Source organism: Rhinatrema bivittatum, chromosome 14 (assembly GCF_901001135.1).
Source record: "Rhinatrema bivittatum chromosome 14, aRhiBiv1.1, whole genome shotgun sequence".
NCBI lineage: Eukaryota > Metazoa > Chordata > Amphibia > Gymnophiona > Rhinatrematidae > Rhinatrema > Rhinatrema bivittatum.
Window position 1 is genome coordinate 63,577,653 of NC_042628.1, and position 16,334 is coordinate 63,593,986.

A 16,334-nucleotide genomic window follows, 5' to 3' on the forward strand; every position below is an offset into this window, starting at 1 on the left:
TCCTGTAGGCAGTCTGAAATAGAACTCACAATAACTGTGTATGGGATGGCTTCTGGAATAGAAGAGAGGCTAGAAGAGATTTAGGAACGTAGGCCCTCATGGAGCGAGTACCGGTTCCTATCTGTTAATCTGTAATAGGTAAAATATAGGTATGCAATATCTTCTGAGGAAGAAGAGAGTATGAGAAAGGAATTAGGAACATAGCCCTCGTGGAGAGAGTACCGATTCTTATCTGCAATGGCAACTCACGATCTCCGTACCTGCGATAATGTCTTAGACTGAAGGGAGTTTTAGAGATTAGGAACAATGGCCCTCGTGGCGTGAGTACCGGTTCCTGTCTGTAATAGCACTCACTGTGTTCACGTCTGCGATCGCCTCCGACTCTGGCATAGTTACCGGAACCGCGGATATTTTGTAGGCTTTCACCCAATACTAGCACCAAATCTACACGGCCCAGCGCCCTCAAGTGGAGATCTTGAGCGGGACCACCGGCTAGGCTGGAGTATTGAGACAAACACAGATAGTTCTTTATTAGACTTTATTAGACTGGAAGTAGTACCACCAGAAGTGGCAGTAGTGAGTTGATATGCTATAGGCTGAGTCTTCAGGAACGTAGGCCCTCGAGGAGCGAGTACTGGATCCCGTCCAACAATCTGAAATCAAGAATAGAGAAAGTGGAGTCCCCGAGGAGCGGGTACTCCTGGTAAGTTTGAAAAGGCCGAGCAGTGGAGAAGAATTCCCCTTGCTGACTCGTAACGTAGTTGCAAGTAGCGTGGACTGCTGAAGCAAGTCCTGTTGGAGTTCCTTGCTAACTCGCTAGTAGTTAACAAACAAAGACCTTTTAAATTGAAAACGAATGACGTCATTACGGGGGAACGCCCCCGAGGTTCGCGCCCTTGCTGGTACAAAGTCTGGAGCGCGTGCGCGCGCCCTTTCATCATCAGGAACATGGCGGATCCATAGTGTCAAGCCAGCCCGGGCATACCGGGACCAAGAGGCGGGGAGAAGCCGCGGTTGCATCTGTCCGTCTGAGCCGAAGGGAGTCACCACAAAGGTAGAGAGGGTGGAGCGAGGGCGAGAATAGGCACGAAAGCAACAGTACCCCCCTTCAAAGGGCGGTCTCCTCTTCGGGTACCAGGTTAAGTACCAGAGATGCGTGAGGTGGAACTGATGAGCATCTCTTATCCAATAGGTCTGAGGATCCCAAAGATGGTTTCGGGGCCGAAGCCTATTCAGGCAAACAAATTTCAGTCTCTGTTCAAACATCCAAGGTCTCAAATTCTAGAATTCAAGTTCATATAAACACGATGACAGGTAGATGATGATGAGATTTGAAGAATCTCGCAGAATGAATAATGAAGTCAGCAGCAATGAGATGGGCTGCCATGGACATCACTGAGGTTTCATTGGAAGTGGTGATGTAGATACTGGTCCATCATCCACTTCTAAGTCGCTCTTCCGCAGGATGCTGGAAGAGAGATGATGGCAATACCAGCAAAGCAAATAGGGTGATGGATGGGGATATCTTCATCTTTAGAATCAGCAGTGCTGTAAACCTCCAGCACGATCTCCAAGCAACCAAACGTTAAGTTGATAGACAGAGATATCTTCTTCTTCAGAATCAAACAGTGCCATAGGTTGTGGCACCACTTCCGAGTAAATCAACAAGTTTATAGTGAGATATCTTCTTCTTCGGAATCAGTGCCATAGGCTTGCGGGCACGACTTCCGAATAAACCAAATGCGAACGCTGGTAGCTAGAGATGTCTTCTTCTTTAGAACTGATGATGGCACCAGCAGAAAGTTAGGCTGGTAATAAGAGATATCCTTTTCCTCTTTGGAATCAACAGTGCTGAAGTACTTCAGCACGACTTCCGAGTGGATAGAACGTGGTGAATATCTCAGTTTTGTAGTCCAGGAAGACATTAAAGATGTAGAGCGCCACCTAGCTATGGCGCATATAGCAACCGCTATGTAAAACAGCAGGTAATAGAAAAACTGCTGGTGATGATGATAAGATCCTCAAAAGAAGTGGTGGTGAAAAGAATCGTCCAAGGCCCACTTCAGATTGTGATACAATAGTGGATCTTCAAATTTACCACATGGACTCCTCAGGTATTCCACAAAACATCTGAGATTGGAGTTATCTCTTGCCCCTGAGTCCTTCAGGGCAGAGGTTCGAACCGTCACTGGTTCAGGGTTCACTAAGGCTGGATGAGAGAGTGGAGGAGATATTGCTGTATAGCCCAAGAACAGTCCTCCCGTGAGACTCAAGCTTGTCTGTTTCCCGGACGAATATGGCAAGCTGAAACATCATGGCCTGGCTGACCGCAGTACATGCACAGGCCGTTCTTCCTCCTATATCTTCTCTCTTTAGAAGTCAAGTGTCCGTAACCAGGTTTCTTCGGTTCCTTCTTCTCTACAGCAGGAGGTGCTGAACCCCCTCGTAGTGCAGGAGCACTGGTTTGCTTCAACCCAGGTAACACCTTAGATCGGGATTCCTTTACCTTGTCTCGGAGTCACCAGTCAATCCGAGTGGCTAAGGATATTAATTCTTCCAGCGAGTCAGGTGTCTGACGAGCAGCCGAGTCCTTTATGCAGGTGTCCAGCCTCTGCAAAAGAGTGTCTTCAGACATCTGGGGTCCTAGCGAAGCTCTGCTGCTAGAGTTTTAAATTCAATGGTGAATTCGGTCAGAGATCTGTTGCCTTGCTTCAAGTCCACCAAAGCAAATCCAGCAACAGACATACGAGCAGGGTCATCAAAAACGGATCTAAAAAAGTCCATAAATCCTTCTATGTCCTGCAAGACAGGGTCCTTGCGTTCCCACAAGGTAGAAGCCTATGACAAGGCTCTCCCATCCAAGTAAGATAGCTAGTCTTCGAGAGGCCTGTGGGAAACAATGAAGGTTGTAAAGTGAAATGTAAGCTGCACTGGTTCAAGAAGCCTCGAGTCTTCTGGAGTTCTCCAGAGAATCGAACAGGCACCGCCAGTGGTACAGCTGACTTTAAAGTTACCTCTGGTAACTGGACTTCTTGTATAGAAGTTGTGCTTTGAGTCTTCTGCATATGAAGCTGGTGAAAAGCTGCAGTAAGTTTCTCCAGGGTTTCTTGCTGTTCTGAAAGGCGTTGAGCTAAGCCTGGAATAGCCTGTAAGGCAGAAAGATGAGCCGGGTCCATGGACCACAAACTTCAAATACCTTTAGCTGAATCCCCAGGAGTACTGCTTTTCTAATGCTTCTCTTGGACACTGAAGTCACTGAAATGTAGGCTTCTCCAAATTCTTTTCTTGAAGGCCAAATTTAAAGAAGTTAATCTCTCCAAATCTTCTCCAATCCTTTTTGCCAGAATCACTGAAGTTGAAATCTCCAAATCTTCTCAATACTAAATAGCCGGATTCATGGAGTTAGCAATCTGTTATAGATCTGCTCCCCCAGAGGGAAGGAGTTAGTAATCTGTTATGAATCTGGCTGCTGGATACTCCCATTGAAGGAGGAGTTAACAATCTGTTAGCGATCACCCTGCCAGGGGGCGGAGTTAGCACTCTTATGGATCTTGCTAAGGAGTAGCAATCTTTTAGTGCTCTGCTCTTCCAGAGGGAAGGCGTAGCAAATGTTATGCTTTGTTCCTGTAGAAAGATGAACCAGCAACCTATATGATCCCCACGGGACTGGATTTCAGTTGTCCGCTATTCATTACATCCTACCCTTATGCTTGCTCCCAGCTTGGTTCCCAATTGTTTATATACCTTTTGTTCCAGTTCTAATATGCCACTGTATTAGTTGCTCCATTTACACCAGTTGCTCCATTTGTACTAGTTTTCAGTTTGTTTATACTATTTTTTTCCACTGTTCCATGTACTGCTTTGTGCAAAGTTTACTGTAAACCGAAGTGATCTGTATCTCATACAGGAACCGCTGTATATAAAAAACAAAAAATAAATAAATAAATAACTATCTGATATGGATCAGCTTCCGCAGAGAGAGGAGTAATGGTCTGATGTGGGTTGGCTCCCACAGAGTGGCAGATGATAATACCGCTCTTATTAGTGTAGGAAGTAACACTTAGTAGAAATAGTGAATCCCTGGGCCGATGGCAGATGACAGCGCCCTGAAGTGGAGATCTTGAGAGGGACCACCGGCTAAGCTGGAGTATTGAGACAAACACAGATAGTTCTTTATTAGACTGGAAGTAGAACCACCAGAGGTGGCAGTAGTGAGTTGATATGCCTGGCAGGGCTGAAGTCCCTCTGATACTGGAACTACGATCTCTGAGTCGCTGAGCTGTAAGGAGAGACTATAGGTAGTGAGTAGACAGGGTATGCTGGGCATAACCAGTGGTAGATGATACACTCACAATTGTAGATTTCTGTAGTGTCTTCTTTATGCAACAGAGAGTTTTCAGTATTCAGGAACAGGAGCCACTGTAGGTAGTCTGAAATAGAACTCACAATAACTGTGTATGGGATGGCTTCTGGAATAGAAGAGAGGCTAGAAGAGATTTAGGAACGTAGGCCCTCATGGAGCGAGTACCGGTTCCTATCTGTTAATCTGTAATAGTAATCCATAAGATATAGGTATGCGATATCTTCTGAGGAAGAAAAGAGTATGAGAAAGAAATTAGGAACATAGGCCCTCATGGAGCGAGTACTGATTCCTTTCTGCAATCTGCAATGGCAACTCACGATCTCCGTACCTGCGATAACGTCTTAGACTGAAGGGAGCTTTAGAGATTAGGAACAATGGCCCTCGTGGAGCAAGTACTGGTTCCTGTCTGTAATAGGACTCACTGTGTTCATGTCTGCGATCGCCTCCAGGCAATAGGAGTCTTCTGAGTCTTCGGGAACGTAGGCCCTCGAGGAGCGAGTACCGGATCCCGTCCAACAATCTGAAATCAAGAATAGAGAGAGTGGAGCCCCCGAGGAGCGGGTACTCCTGGTAAGTTTGAAAAGGCCAAGCAGTGGAGAAGAATTCCCCCTGCTGACTTGGAACGTAGTTGCAAGTAGCGTGGACTGCCAAAGCAAGTCCCGTTGGAGTTCCTTGCTAACTCACTAGCAGTTAGCAAACAAAGACCTTTTAAATTGAAAATGAATGATGTCATTATGGGGGGACGCCCCCGAGGTTCGCGCCCTTGCTGGTACAAAGTCTGGTGCACGTGCCCTTACGTCATCAGGAAAATGGCGGATCCGTAGTGTCAAGCCAGCCCGGGGATACCGGGACCAAGAGGCGGGGAGAAGCTGCGGCTGCATCTGTCCATCTGAGCCGAAGGGAGTCACCACAAAGGTAGAGAGGGTGGAGCGAGGGCGAGAATAGGCACAAACGCAACAGTGGTAATGTACCAGGTTGCACGCCTTATGGGGGTCATTTATAAGGACCAGAACACCGCCACTATGGTATTGCTTCCCAAACCTGGCAAGGCTCTGGACAGCCCAGAAGAGTACAGACCTATCTCCCTACTTAATCAAGATGCAAACATTTTAGCCGCTGTATTGGCTGCTCGCTTGAATGGGGTGCTTCATGATATAGTGCATAGAGACCAGACAGTCTTTGTTAAGGAGTGCCTCCCTACCTCCAATCTTTTAAAGGCAATACTGGCGTTGCAGTCCCCCCTTGGCTGGAATCCGGATGGGGTCCTTATCAGCCTGGATGCAGCCAAGTCCTTTGACTGTGTGCAGTGGCCATATTTACAGTGGATCCTGGGAAAATTCGGACTGGGTGGGGACTTTATTAGTTGGGTACAGCTGTTGTATACTGACCCACAAGCCCAAGTGTTGGTTAATGGGGTTCTTTCTCAGCCATTTGCACTGGGAAGGGGGACCCATCAGGGTTGCCCTCTGTCCCCTTACTTTTTGTACTGTCCCTAGAACCCCTGGTGATCTAGCTTCACATGTTACCCAGGTACCAAGGTATATAAATCAGCTGTCAACAGGTTAAATTGTGTTTATTTGCAGATGATATGATGCTTGTATGGAACCCGGGTGAGATTTTGGAAGGTATTTTACAGGTCTTCGATCATTTTGGCTCATTTGCGGGCCTCCGTCTTAATTTGGCCAAATCTGAGGTTTTGCCACTAGATGCGGCTCTCCCACAGCGATGGATGGATCTGTTCCTGCTAAGCTGAGCGACCATATCCATAAAATACCTGGGAATCCACCTAGATGCACAGAACAAGAAGGTATATGCGGCTAACTTCCTCCCAATTCTGGAAAAAACTAAACGTCAATTGGATCGGTGGCGGGACCTTCCATTGTCTCTCTTGGGAAGATGTGCTGTTGTTAAAATGGCAATTCTACCCAAATTTTTATATTGTCTGCAAATGTTGCCTTTGTGGGTAAGAGAAAAAGATCTGCGTAGCTTTAAATCTATGATAGGGAGTTTTGTTTGGGGAGGGAAGTGGGCCCGCATCAAATATAACACTTTGCGGCTGGATAAGGGACTGGGAGGCACTGCCTTACCGGACTTGCACCTCTATAATGTCGCCTGCCTACTCTGCCACCTACAGGAATGGGCTTCGGGCCATACCAAGTTCGACCCAGAGGAGTTGCTAACAGAATGGACTGCGCCTCTCTCCCTGCTTAATCTGTTACTGTCAAATCTCAAGGTTGACCCTCGAATCTCGTCTTCATTCTGGATCAAGGCACACCGTAAGGCTTGGAAGTGGTGGCGGATGTCTATCCATCGTAGCTGTCACATCTCCCCCTTTTTATCTCTGGTGAGCAACAATAACTTTCTCCCGGGCCTAGGAGGGAGTGTTTTTAAACAGTGGGCCTCTAGAGGTTTGCGGCTGCTTTGGCAATGGGTGGACGAGGACAGCACCACTGTCTACTCGTTTCAGCAGTTGCAAAAATGGTGGGCGATCCCTTCTTCACAGTTTTTTGCATATCTTCAAGCTAGCCATTATTGCTTTCAAATATGCAAGGGGGATCCGAGCCAACTTATACTGTCAGCGAGGAAGATTCTTTCTTTGATACCCCCCGCATTTCAATAAAATTAAGGTGAGGATGTTTCAGTTGAAAGCCGCTCTATCCGCCGCTCATCTCCCCCACTTGGCGACTAAGTGGCAGGCAGATCTGGGGGAGCCCATAACAGAAGACATTCTGAAGAGAGCCTTCTCCAGCGTAGGGAGGCAACTGCCCTTAGCGGCACTCCGGGAGACTCACACCGCACATATCTTTCAAGAGCAAGGGGCACCTCTAGACGCTTATGGCCTTCTGATCTCTGTCTCAAATGTGGCACACAGGTGGGAATTCTTTGCCAATTGTTCTCTGGCTGTACAAAACTGTGACATTTCTGGTCACAAGTCAAGGGCTTGATGGAAAGAGTTTTAGGGTATGCCTGGTCAGGGACATTGTTCTATTTACATCTGCTGAAGGAAAACGATGTACTCCCCAGAAGGTGACTAAAATATGTCTGCCTTGCCCTGGTATTGGCAAAAAAACAAGTCTTATTGACATGGAATTCTGACCTGTCACCCACCCCACAAGCATGGAAGAGTGCAATGCAACAAACGGCACGAATGGAACTCCTGTGGAAACATTCTATCTCCCACCCAAAAACTCGCATTACTTTACGAAGTTACTTTAGGTTGTGGGAACGTATGCTTCAATTTCTATAAGATACCCAGGTCTTGCTCCTGTGGGTTTGGGCACCGGGGAGTGTGATGAATGAATGTGTGTGTGAGTGTAGGATATGGTTTTGTTGGGAGGATGGGAGGTTGTGGGGGGAGGGAGGGAGCTGTTTCAAAAAAATGTGAAAAACTGTTAACGTTGACTATACTGTAATCTATATGTCAGTTGGATGGCTATAGCTTTTGCCTATGTTTGTTTTTCCTTTGATCCTAATAAAAGATATCTTTTAAAATAAAAAGATAGATCTAACCCACCTTTCTAGTACAAATACTACTCAAAGCAGCTAACAACCAATAAATTAAATATCAATTCAATATACAATATAAATAATTTACTGTATATATTTTTATTACAGTTAAAGGTTACATCAAAAGCAAACATAAAAATTAAGCAATACATATAAACAACATGGTCAACTACTAACTAAACAAATATTGATCAAGATGAATAGAAGACCATAAACGTCTGCTTATAAAAGGTAATGCATAAAGGGGCGGATTTTAAGAGCCCTGCTTGCCTAAATCCGCCTAAATCCGGGCGGATTTAGGCGAGCAGGGCCCTGCGCGCCGGTGCGCCTATTTTACATAGGCCTACCGGCGCGCACAGAGCCCCGGGACTCGCGTAAGTCCCGGGGTTTTCAGAGGGGGCGTGTCGGGGGGCGGGCCCGATCCGCGCGGCGTTTTCGGGGCATGTTGGGAGCGTTTCGGGGGCGGGCCCGGTGGCGTGGATACGGCCCGGGGCGGTCCGGGGGCGTGGCCGCGCTCTCCAGACCCGCCCCCAGGTTGCGTCCCGGCGCGCTAGCGGCCCGCTGGCGCGTGGGGATTTACGTCTCCCTCCGGGAGGCGTAAATCCCCCGACAAAGGTAAGAGTGGGGTTTAGACAGGGCCGGGCGGGTGGGTTAGGTAGGGGAAGGGAGGGGAAGGTGAGGGGAGGGCAAAAGAAAGTTCCCTCCGAGGCCGCTCCGATTTCGGAGCGGCCTTGGAGGGAACGGAGGTAGGCTGCGCGGCTCGGCGTGCGCCGGCTGTACGGAATCGATAGCCTTGCGCGTGCCGATCCCGGATTTGCGCGGCTACGCGCGTATCTACTAAAATCCCGCGTACTTTTGTTTGCGCCTGGAGCGCCAACAAAAGTACACGAATGCGCCGTGTTTGTAAATCTACCCCAAAATGAAGAAGATGAGCATTATTCTTCAATTTCAATCACTTGCCTGAACAAATAAATCTTTAACTGTTTCCGGAAAATCTGCATGCATGTAATAACACACAGGTTTTCTGGTAAAGCACTCCACAAGATAGGGATAGGAATTGAGAACGCCTTTTCCCAAGGTTCAGTCAAATGGAAAGACCTGGGAAGGGACTTCTTAAAAGCCTTGGTGTGTGACCATGGTTCATAGATTGGCTTGTAAATTCATGAGATAGCACAGTGTACATGTAGCTGCATTACCTTGGAAGAGGAGCATGGCCATAAGAGCGCCGGTCACTGCAGCCCAAGCTGTGTGCTGGGAATACGCCCTTGGCTCCATCCTTCTTCTGTGTCCTACCACGGAAATTGAATAGGAGTCAAGCTGGGCTTTGGACACAGCCTTGTCCTTGCTATATACAGACATGCACATTCATGATAGAAAGCAAAATGTGTATGTGTGTGTGTGTCGGGGGGTCCTTGAAAAGGCCATGTGGAAGAAGGTAGTGCCAGTGATGGCGAATTATGGTAGCTATTTATTTGGAGATGGAAGAGTGGAGGAATGACACAAGTGGTTCTTTCCTCCATTATGGGATTAGGTTGTTGAAAGAAAAGGTCCCTATTAATGTAAAGAGCTCCTTTAAAGGCTGATTTATTAATACATATTGGGTACCCATGGGCAGTAAAATGGGCAAACATAATACATGCCATGGCATATTCAAGAAACCCCCCATTTTGCTTTCCATCATAGAGGCAATCTTAGAAACAAACATTCTAGTATCATCAGAATATCACCCACTGATAGAGCGGCCAATTTTCCATTCGGGTTATAACCCCCATAAGTACTGTAAAGCTTGCACTCTCTCTCTATTACTACTTTCACTCATCCCAATACACGACAACAATACACGCTCCATTTTTCTTCCAATTGTACATCAAGTGGTTTAATTTATGTCATTCTATGCCCATGTCCAAATTATATGTTGGACCCAAAAAGCAAATCGGAAGCCGATCCAGTTGGCTGTATTAGAGTAAAACAATAGGAATCGGACGATCACACGAAGCCCTTTATTATGTGCCCGACTCTGGCCGAGTTTCGCTCGTAGAGCTGCCTCAGGGGCAACTACAACAAAACAATATATCAATAAATACAAAATGACACATTAAAATTAAAAACATTAAAACATGTATAGGTGTACATACTCAAATGATAAAAAATACATGTATAAATGTACAAACTATTTATAATATAAACTTCCAACATAAATAATATAAAAACATGTATAGATGTACTAATCAAATCATAAAATAAAATACATGTATAAATATAGAAAAGTTATAAAAAACAAATATACTTAAAGATGTGAATAATTGTATGAACTCATGGATAATACATACACATTAAAATATTATAGACAGAAAGTAAGAAGTGTTCAATAGAACCGGAGAGGCTGACTATTCATTTTGGAATTCATAATCCAAAATTGTGATTGGAGTCTGTATATATTATATCATTAATTATATAAATGGATCTTACTTCAATTGGCAGGATTTGAAAAAATGCCTGCTGGGCTGCTGTCACATATCACACTGTCACAAAGTCACGTACAGATATATATTAGTTCCTAAATAGAAATCAAAGGTAAATATACCATGTCATTGGAACAATAACTGAACATTAATTGCATATTTAATATTTACTTTCTATCTACAATATTTTAATGCGTATATATTATCCATGAGTTCATACAATTATTATACTGCTCTCTCCCTCTTGGATGTGTAATCTGACGTGCAATTACAGGATTGATCTCAGCGATCACATGATTTTTTGGCACCAATTTGAAGTTATTTATTTATGCTTTGATCCTTCCACCCTTTAGAGCCCCTTGCTGTTCTGCTCTGGAAAGTAATAAGCTCTTTCAATTTATAAACAAGCAGGCCAATATAGTACAGTGCACGCACCTTTTAACACCCTTTGGCCATGCGTTTTCGACGTGCATCTGTTATCCCTTATAGTGTGTCCAAAAAATGCAGCCAACCCGCAAAAACTAATAGCGTTCATCAACATGCAAATTCATGTTGATGAGCCTATTAGTTAGTCACCCAGGATACTGAAAGTAAAATGTGCGACTTTTCTGTACGCCTTCCGACTTAATATCCTAGTGATATTAAGTTGAAGGAACCAAAAATTTTAAAAATAAATAAAAATTTTTAAAAATCTGCCCGCCGGTCAGTGGATTAGAAAAACGGACACTCAGTTTTACCAGCATCCATTTTTCTAACCCGTGGCTGTCAGCGGGTTCAAAAATTGACGCCAGTAAAATTGACTGTTTTCAGACGCGCTTACAGCCAACTCCTCCACTAATAAGGAGGTGCTAGGGACACGCTATTGTCCCTAGCGCCTCTTTATTAGCACCCGGCCTCATTTAAATAGAGAATCGCATGCCCAGGAGAGGTGCCTGGTGTATCTTCTGGTTTTGATAATTTTTTCGAAACTAATTCTGTTTAAATATTTCTCTGTAGAACTGAGAAGGGCACCCGACAAAATATCGGGGTGCCCAGGCGTAATGTGGGTGCCAGGCTCGATTCGCACTGGCACCCGGGGGGAGGGGGCGGGAAGGGTGGGCTGGAAACCCATTGGGTCCCTGGGAGAGAGGACCCAATTGGCTGGAACCCAGCCAATTAGGTCGACAGGGAGCCTCAGCAGTCCCCTCTTTGCCTGCTGACGCTCCCTGGACTCAGACCTCTCTCATCCGACCGCAGCACCCGAGCACCTGCACCAGAATCGCGATGCAGTTTCTGTTCTTGCCTTCCTCGGCAGGCTTACAGACCCTTCCCTGCTTCCCCGTGTGAGTACCAACCCGAACCGCGGCCTCAGCCCTCGCCGGCGTCTTCTGGCCTCCCCCACCCCCCCTTGTTCATGTGTTCCGCCCGGCCTGTGCATTCATCCTCTTACCCCACGTGGGCTTTTGGGTCTTGCCCACCACCCCCATCCTCCTGGCCCCCTGCGTGTTCTCCCAGCTGCAGAGCTATCCTACTCGTGCTCCCCCCGAGTTTGCCAGGTCCTTGCCTGCCCCCCCTCCACCCCGCTCTCTTAAAATGGAGGCATCCACGTCTCAGCACCAGCAGCTGTTTCAGCACCAGCAGCCTGAAAGAGAAGCTCCCCGGTTGCCGAAAGACATTCCATCCAAATACCACGTGTTAACTAAGAAACCTCAGCATGAGATAGAGTGTGAGGAGGCTGCAGTGGCACCTGGCGAGGTGATGGTGGAGTCCCATGGATTGGAGACTTTGGCAGGACAAGCCAGGCCTGGCCGTGCACATGTGGGGAGGAGAGCGTCAAAATCTAGGGCACAGGATCCCTTGGCATCGCCGGCCACACAAACAGGACGTCATCATGCGCGCAGAAAGGCAGATAAAGGGATATCACAGTCTGTCACCCCTGCCAACGTAGGCCGTATGCCAGGTCCTTCCCGCGGCACTGAGGCATAGGGGAGAGGAGTCCACACGGCGGATGTCATCTCTGCAATGCAGCAAAGGGAATGTACGGATGTAGTAGAACCATCAGCACGCAACAATCAGCCCCCATGCACTTTCTTCGGCCAAGGACCATCCAGCAAAGAACAAAGGCCGGCAACAGAGAAGGAGGCAGAGGAGCACAGATTTCCAGTGGGCAGTCAGGATAGACAGTGGCAGAGCAGAGTCAGTACTTCGGCCGCAAGCCACTCGAGTGAGTGGGGTCTGGTTGCAGGCAGGGTCCCGGGGAAGTGGGGTTCTTACTTCCCCAATGAGAACTATACAGGACCATGGCCCTGGCCCGGTGCAGGGACATGGAACAGTAATGGCCCTCAGGGCTGTTCGCCATCCCTGATGAGCAGTTGGGGTGGCCATTCCATCTATGGGCCGGCAGGGTACAAGGGTGGATTCCCATATGGTTACCTGCCCCCGGGAGCCTGGAGACTTCCAGGAACACAGCCAGGATGGAATCCCTATAGGGACACCTCCCGCTCAGCCAGGGACAATACCAGTATGTCAGATATGCCAGGTCCTGCGGCGTCTGTGGTCTCTTTCTCTTCATAGATGCCAGGTTGTCGAGCTACATTGGACGGTCCAGTTACTTCAGGTGTCAAATACGAGAGGAATGACTCAAGTATGGCGGAGGGTGTCACAAGACCTTCGGCTCTGTCAGCTGGCTCCATAAACTGAGAAGTCTCGAATGCAGGTGAGATGGGAACTGGGTCTGGGCTAGACAATATCAGTACTGCGCAGCCCAAGGGGAACACGGGGAGAACAAAGCAGGCCACACACCTGACACAACAGAGGAGGGAAAGAAAGCTAGGAGGCATGACAAAGGCAAGCGCAAGCGCACTAGGACTAGCTCTTCAGATTCCTTAGCATCCTCTTCTTCCTCTAGTTCAAGCTCTTCTGGATTGTCCTCTATTGAAGACAAAGGAAAAGGGGACAAGGGATGTGACAGAAGTGAGATGGTGCTAGTCAAGTTTTCAGAATTTTGGGAGGATGTGCCCAAGGCGCTGCATAAGAAAATTAGACAGAGGAAATATATTGATCTTTTCCATCTGCTAGAAGGTAGGAGAGGCAAGAAAAAAAAGAGTTAAAAAAGAGAGGAGTTGAGTGCTTCCCTGGCACACAGAAGTCAACGGTAGCAAGGAAAATATTAAATTGGACCCGTTCATTCCTAAGACTCGGGAGCATGATAGAACATCATAATAGCTCCCAGTATGGCCTGATGCTAGCATATGCAATATTGGCAGCCAGCAAGGACTACGAAAGCTGGTTCTGGCTGAATTACGATAAGCATTTCAGAGACCACATGGAAGAGAATAAATTTCTATCCTGGAGCACGAGGGATGTGAGATTATGGCTCACACAGATTAATGCAAAGATTCCTTCCTATGCATCCAGCGGCTTTGCAGGTGCTACCCTTGGGATGGGTGGGCATTCCTTTCATGCTAGCGCCACGTCGGGAGGTACCGGAAGAGCTAGAGCAGGTTTGTCAGACATCTGCTGGCAGTTCAACAGTTCGGCATTCAACTTTCCGGAATGTAAATTCCACCACAGCTATCTCAACTGTGGTGCAGGCCATCCAGCTTCCAAATGCGGAACGCGATCAGGAGAAGGGGGGGGGGGGGCAGGTACAGGGTATGCCTTGGGAGGAGTACCAAAAGGTGTCCAGAAATGAGATCTGGGTCTAGCGCCTACACCTGTTCAAATTGCAGCAATGAAACCGTGGTTGCTTAGGTACCCGAATACGGAGATATCGTTGTCCTTGAGAGGATTCTCAGACGGTTTTATTATTCCATTCATGGGCCCCCCTGGTGTCGGGAGCAGAGCAAATTGTCCCTCGGCGCGCAACATGTCTATGATTGTCAAGGAAAAACTGTTGTCCAAGATCGAGCTCGGTCGCCTCGCGGAAAGTTTAGACTCATCCACAATTTGTCCTTCCCCGAAGGCAGATCAGTCAATGACTTCATCCCTCAGGAGCTCTGCGCAGTACGATACTCTTCATTCAGCTCAGCAGTTCAGCTAGTACAGATATGTGGTCCAGGGGCTTTGATGGCTAAGGTAGATATTGAGTCAGCATTCCATCTACTGCCAATACATCCAAAGAGTTTTCCACTCTTATTTATTTATTTATTTATTTATTTAGCTATTTTCTATACCGGCTTTCACGACCAGGGGTCACATCAAACCGGTTTACATTGAACAGTTTGTGCATTCTGGAACAGGACCCGTCCCCCCTCATTGAATACATTACTAACAATATAAAGCCAGACACCCCAGCAGTAATACTCGGAGATTTCAACCTCCACGTAGACATCCACCCCCTCACCACATCCTGCGAAACCCTACTTGTCTCTCTCAAAGCCCTGGGCTTTAAACAGCTCATCACCAATCCCACGCACAAAGCTGGGCACACACTCGACCTCCTTTTTGCTAATGCTAGCTTCTCTACACCCCATGCACCAATCACCACACCCATCCCCTGGTCCGACCATTGCCTCATCAACGCCCAGCTCAACATCAACACCAACATAAATGCCTCCAACACCAAATCACACAAAAAGACAATTTCCTACCGTAGACCATGCTCCTCAGAAGAACTCTCCCAAGCCTTCAATAACGTAAGTGAAAACCTCGACCTCACCAACCCAGATAATGCTCTCCTGTCATGGGATAAGCTTACTGCTGACATAGCCAACAACATCTGCCCCACCATCCACAAAGTAATAAACCCCAACCAAACAGAAAGAAAACCATGGTACACCTGTGAACTCAAAAAATTAAAACAAGACCTTAGAGCCAAAGAACGCTGCTGGCGAAAACAACCCACCCCCACACTCAAAGTAGCCTACAAACACACCCTACACCTATACCGACAAGCAACACTCCACGCCAAACGTGACTTCTATGCAGCAAAAATTCACAGCTACAAATTCAACCCTACCGCCCTATTCTCCTATGTAGCAGAACTCACAAAGTCCACCACTCCTTCCCCCCAGGAAGATAATAGCATAGAGAAATGCAATAAACTAGCAGATCACTTTAAAAACAAAATCACCAACATTCTCAATCGTCTCCCCCCCAAACCCACTCACATCGACCTCCCACCCACCACCAACAACATTAACCTCACATCCCTTGATCTCACCACTACGATGGAAGTCAACTCCATCCTAAAAAAGATGCGGCCAGCCACCCACATCGCCGACAACATCCCATCTAAACTCCTCCTCACTATCCCTTCCGTCATAGCAAGACCGTTAGCGGATATCATAAACTGCTCCCTTACCTTCGGGACGGTTCCCGACCCGCTTAAACTCGCCATCGTAAAGCCCCTACTAAAAAAGCCCACCCTCGACCAAAATGATCCAGCAAACTACAGGCCCATCTCCAACCTACCTTTTATTTCTAAAATTCTGGAGAAAGTGGTCAACACACAACTTACCGACTTCCTAGAAGATAACAATATCCTCCACCCCGCCCAGTACGGCTTTCGCAAAAACCGAAGCACGGAAAAGCTCCTACTTGCAATAACAGACACCATCCTAAAAGGCATGGACCACGGCCAATCATACATTCTAGCCCTCTTAGATATCTCAGCAGCTTTTGATACGGTGAACCACAAAATCTTAATATCACGCTTAGCAGAGATAGGCATCTCTAACACAGCCCTATCATGGTTCTCCTCCTACCTTGACCACAGAAAGTATTTAGTCAAACTTGATAAATCCGAATCCACACACATTCCTCTTTCACAAGGCGTACCCCAGGGCTCCTCCCTTTCCTCCACCCTCTTTAACATCTACCTTCTCCCTCTTTGCCAATTATTATCCAAACTGGGACTAAAATTCTTCTTGTACGCTGACGACGTACAAATACTTATCCCCATCCAAAACTCCCTCAACGAAACCCTGCACTTCTGGGAGACATGCCTCACATCTATCAACGCCCTCCTTTCCAACCTACACCTTGCACTCAATACTTCAAAAACTGAAATCCTAATTATT

At 47.1% G+C, this 16,334-nt stretch overlaps 1 protein-coding gene across 1 annotated transcript in view; it reads right to left on the bottom strand.

Moving 5' to 3' along the window:
• LOC115075972 (ly6/PLAUR domain-containing protein 3-like) overlaps positions 1-16,334 on the bottom strand; it is a 74,077-nt gene that overhangs the window by 40,122 nt on the left and 17,621 nt on the right. Inside the window, exon 5 of the mRNA XM_029576980.1 lies at positions 9,067-9,159. Coding sequence (XP_029432840.1) covers positions 9,067-9,159 — 93 coding nt within the window. The remainder of the gene's footprint in view (positions 1-9,066; positions 9,160-16,334) is intronic.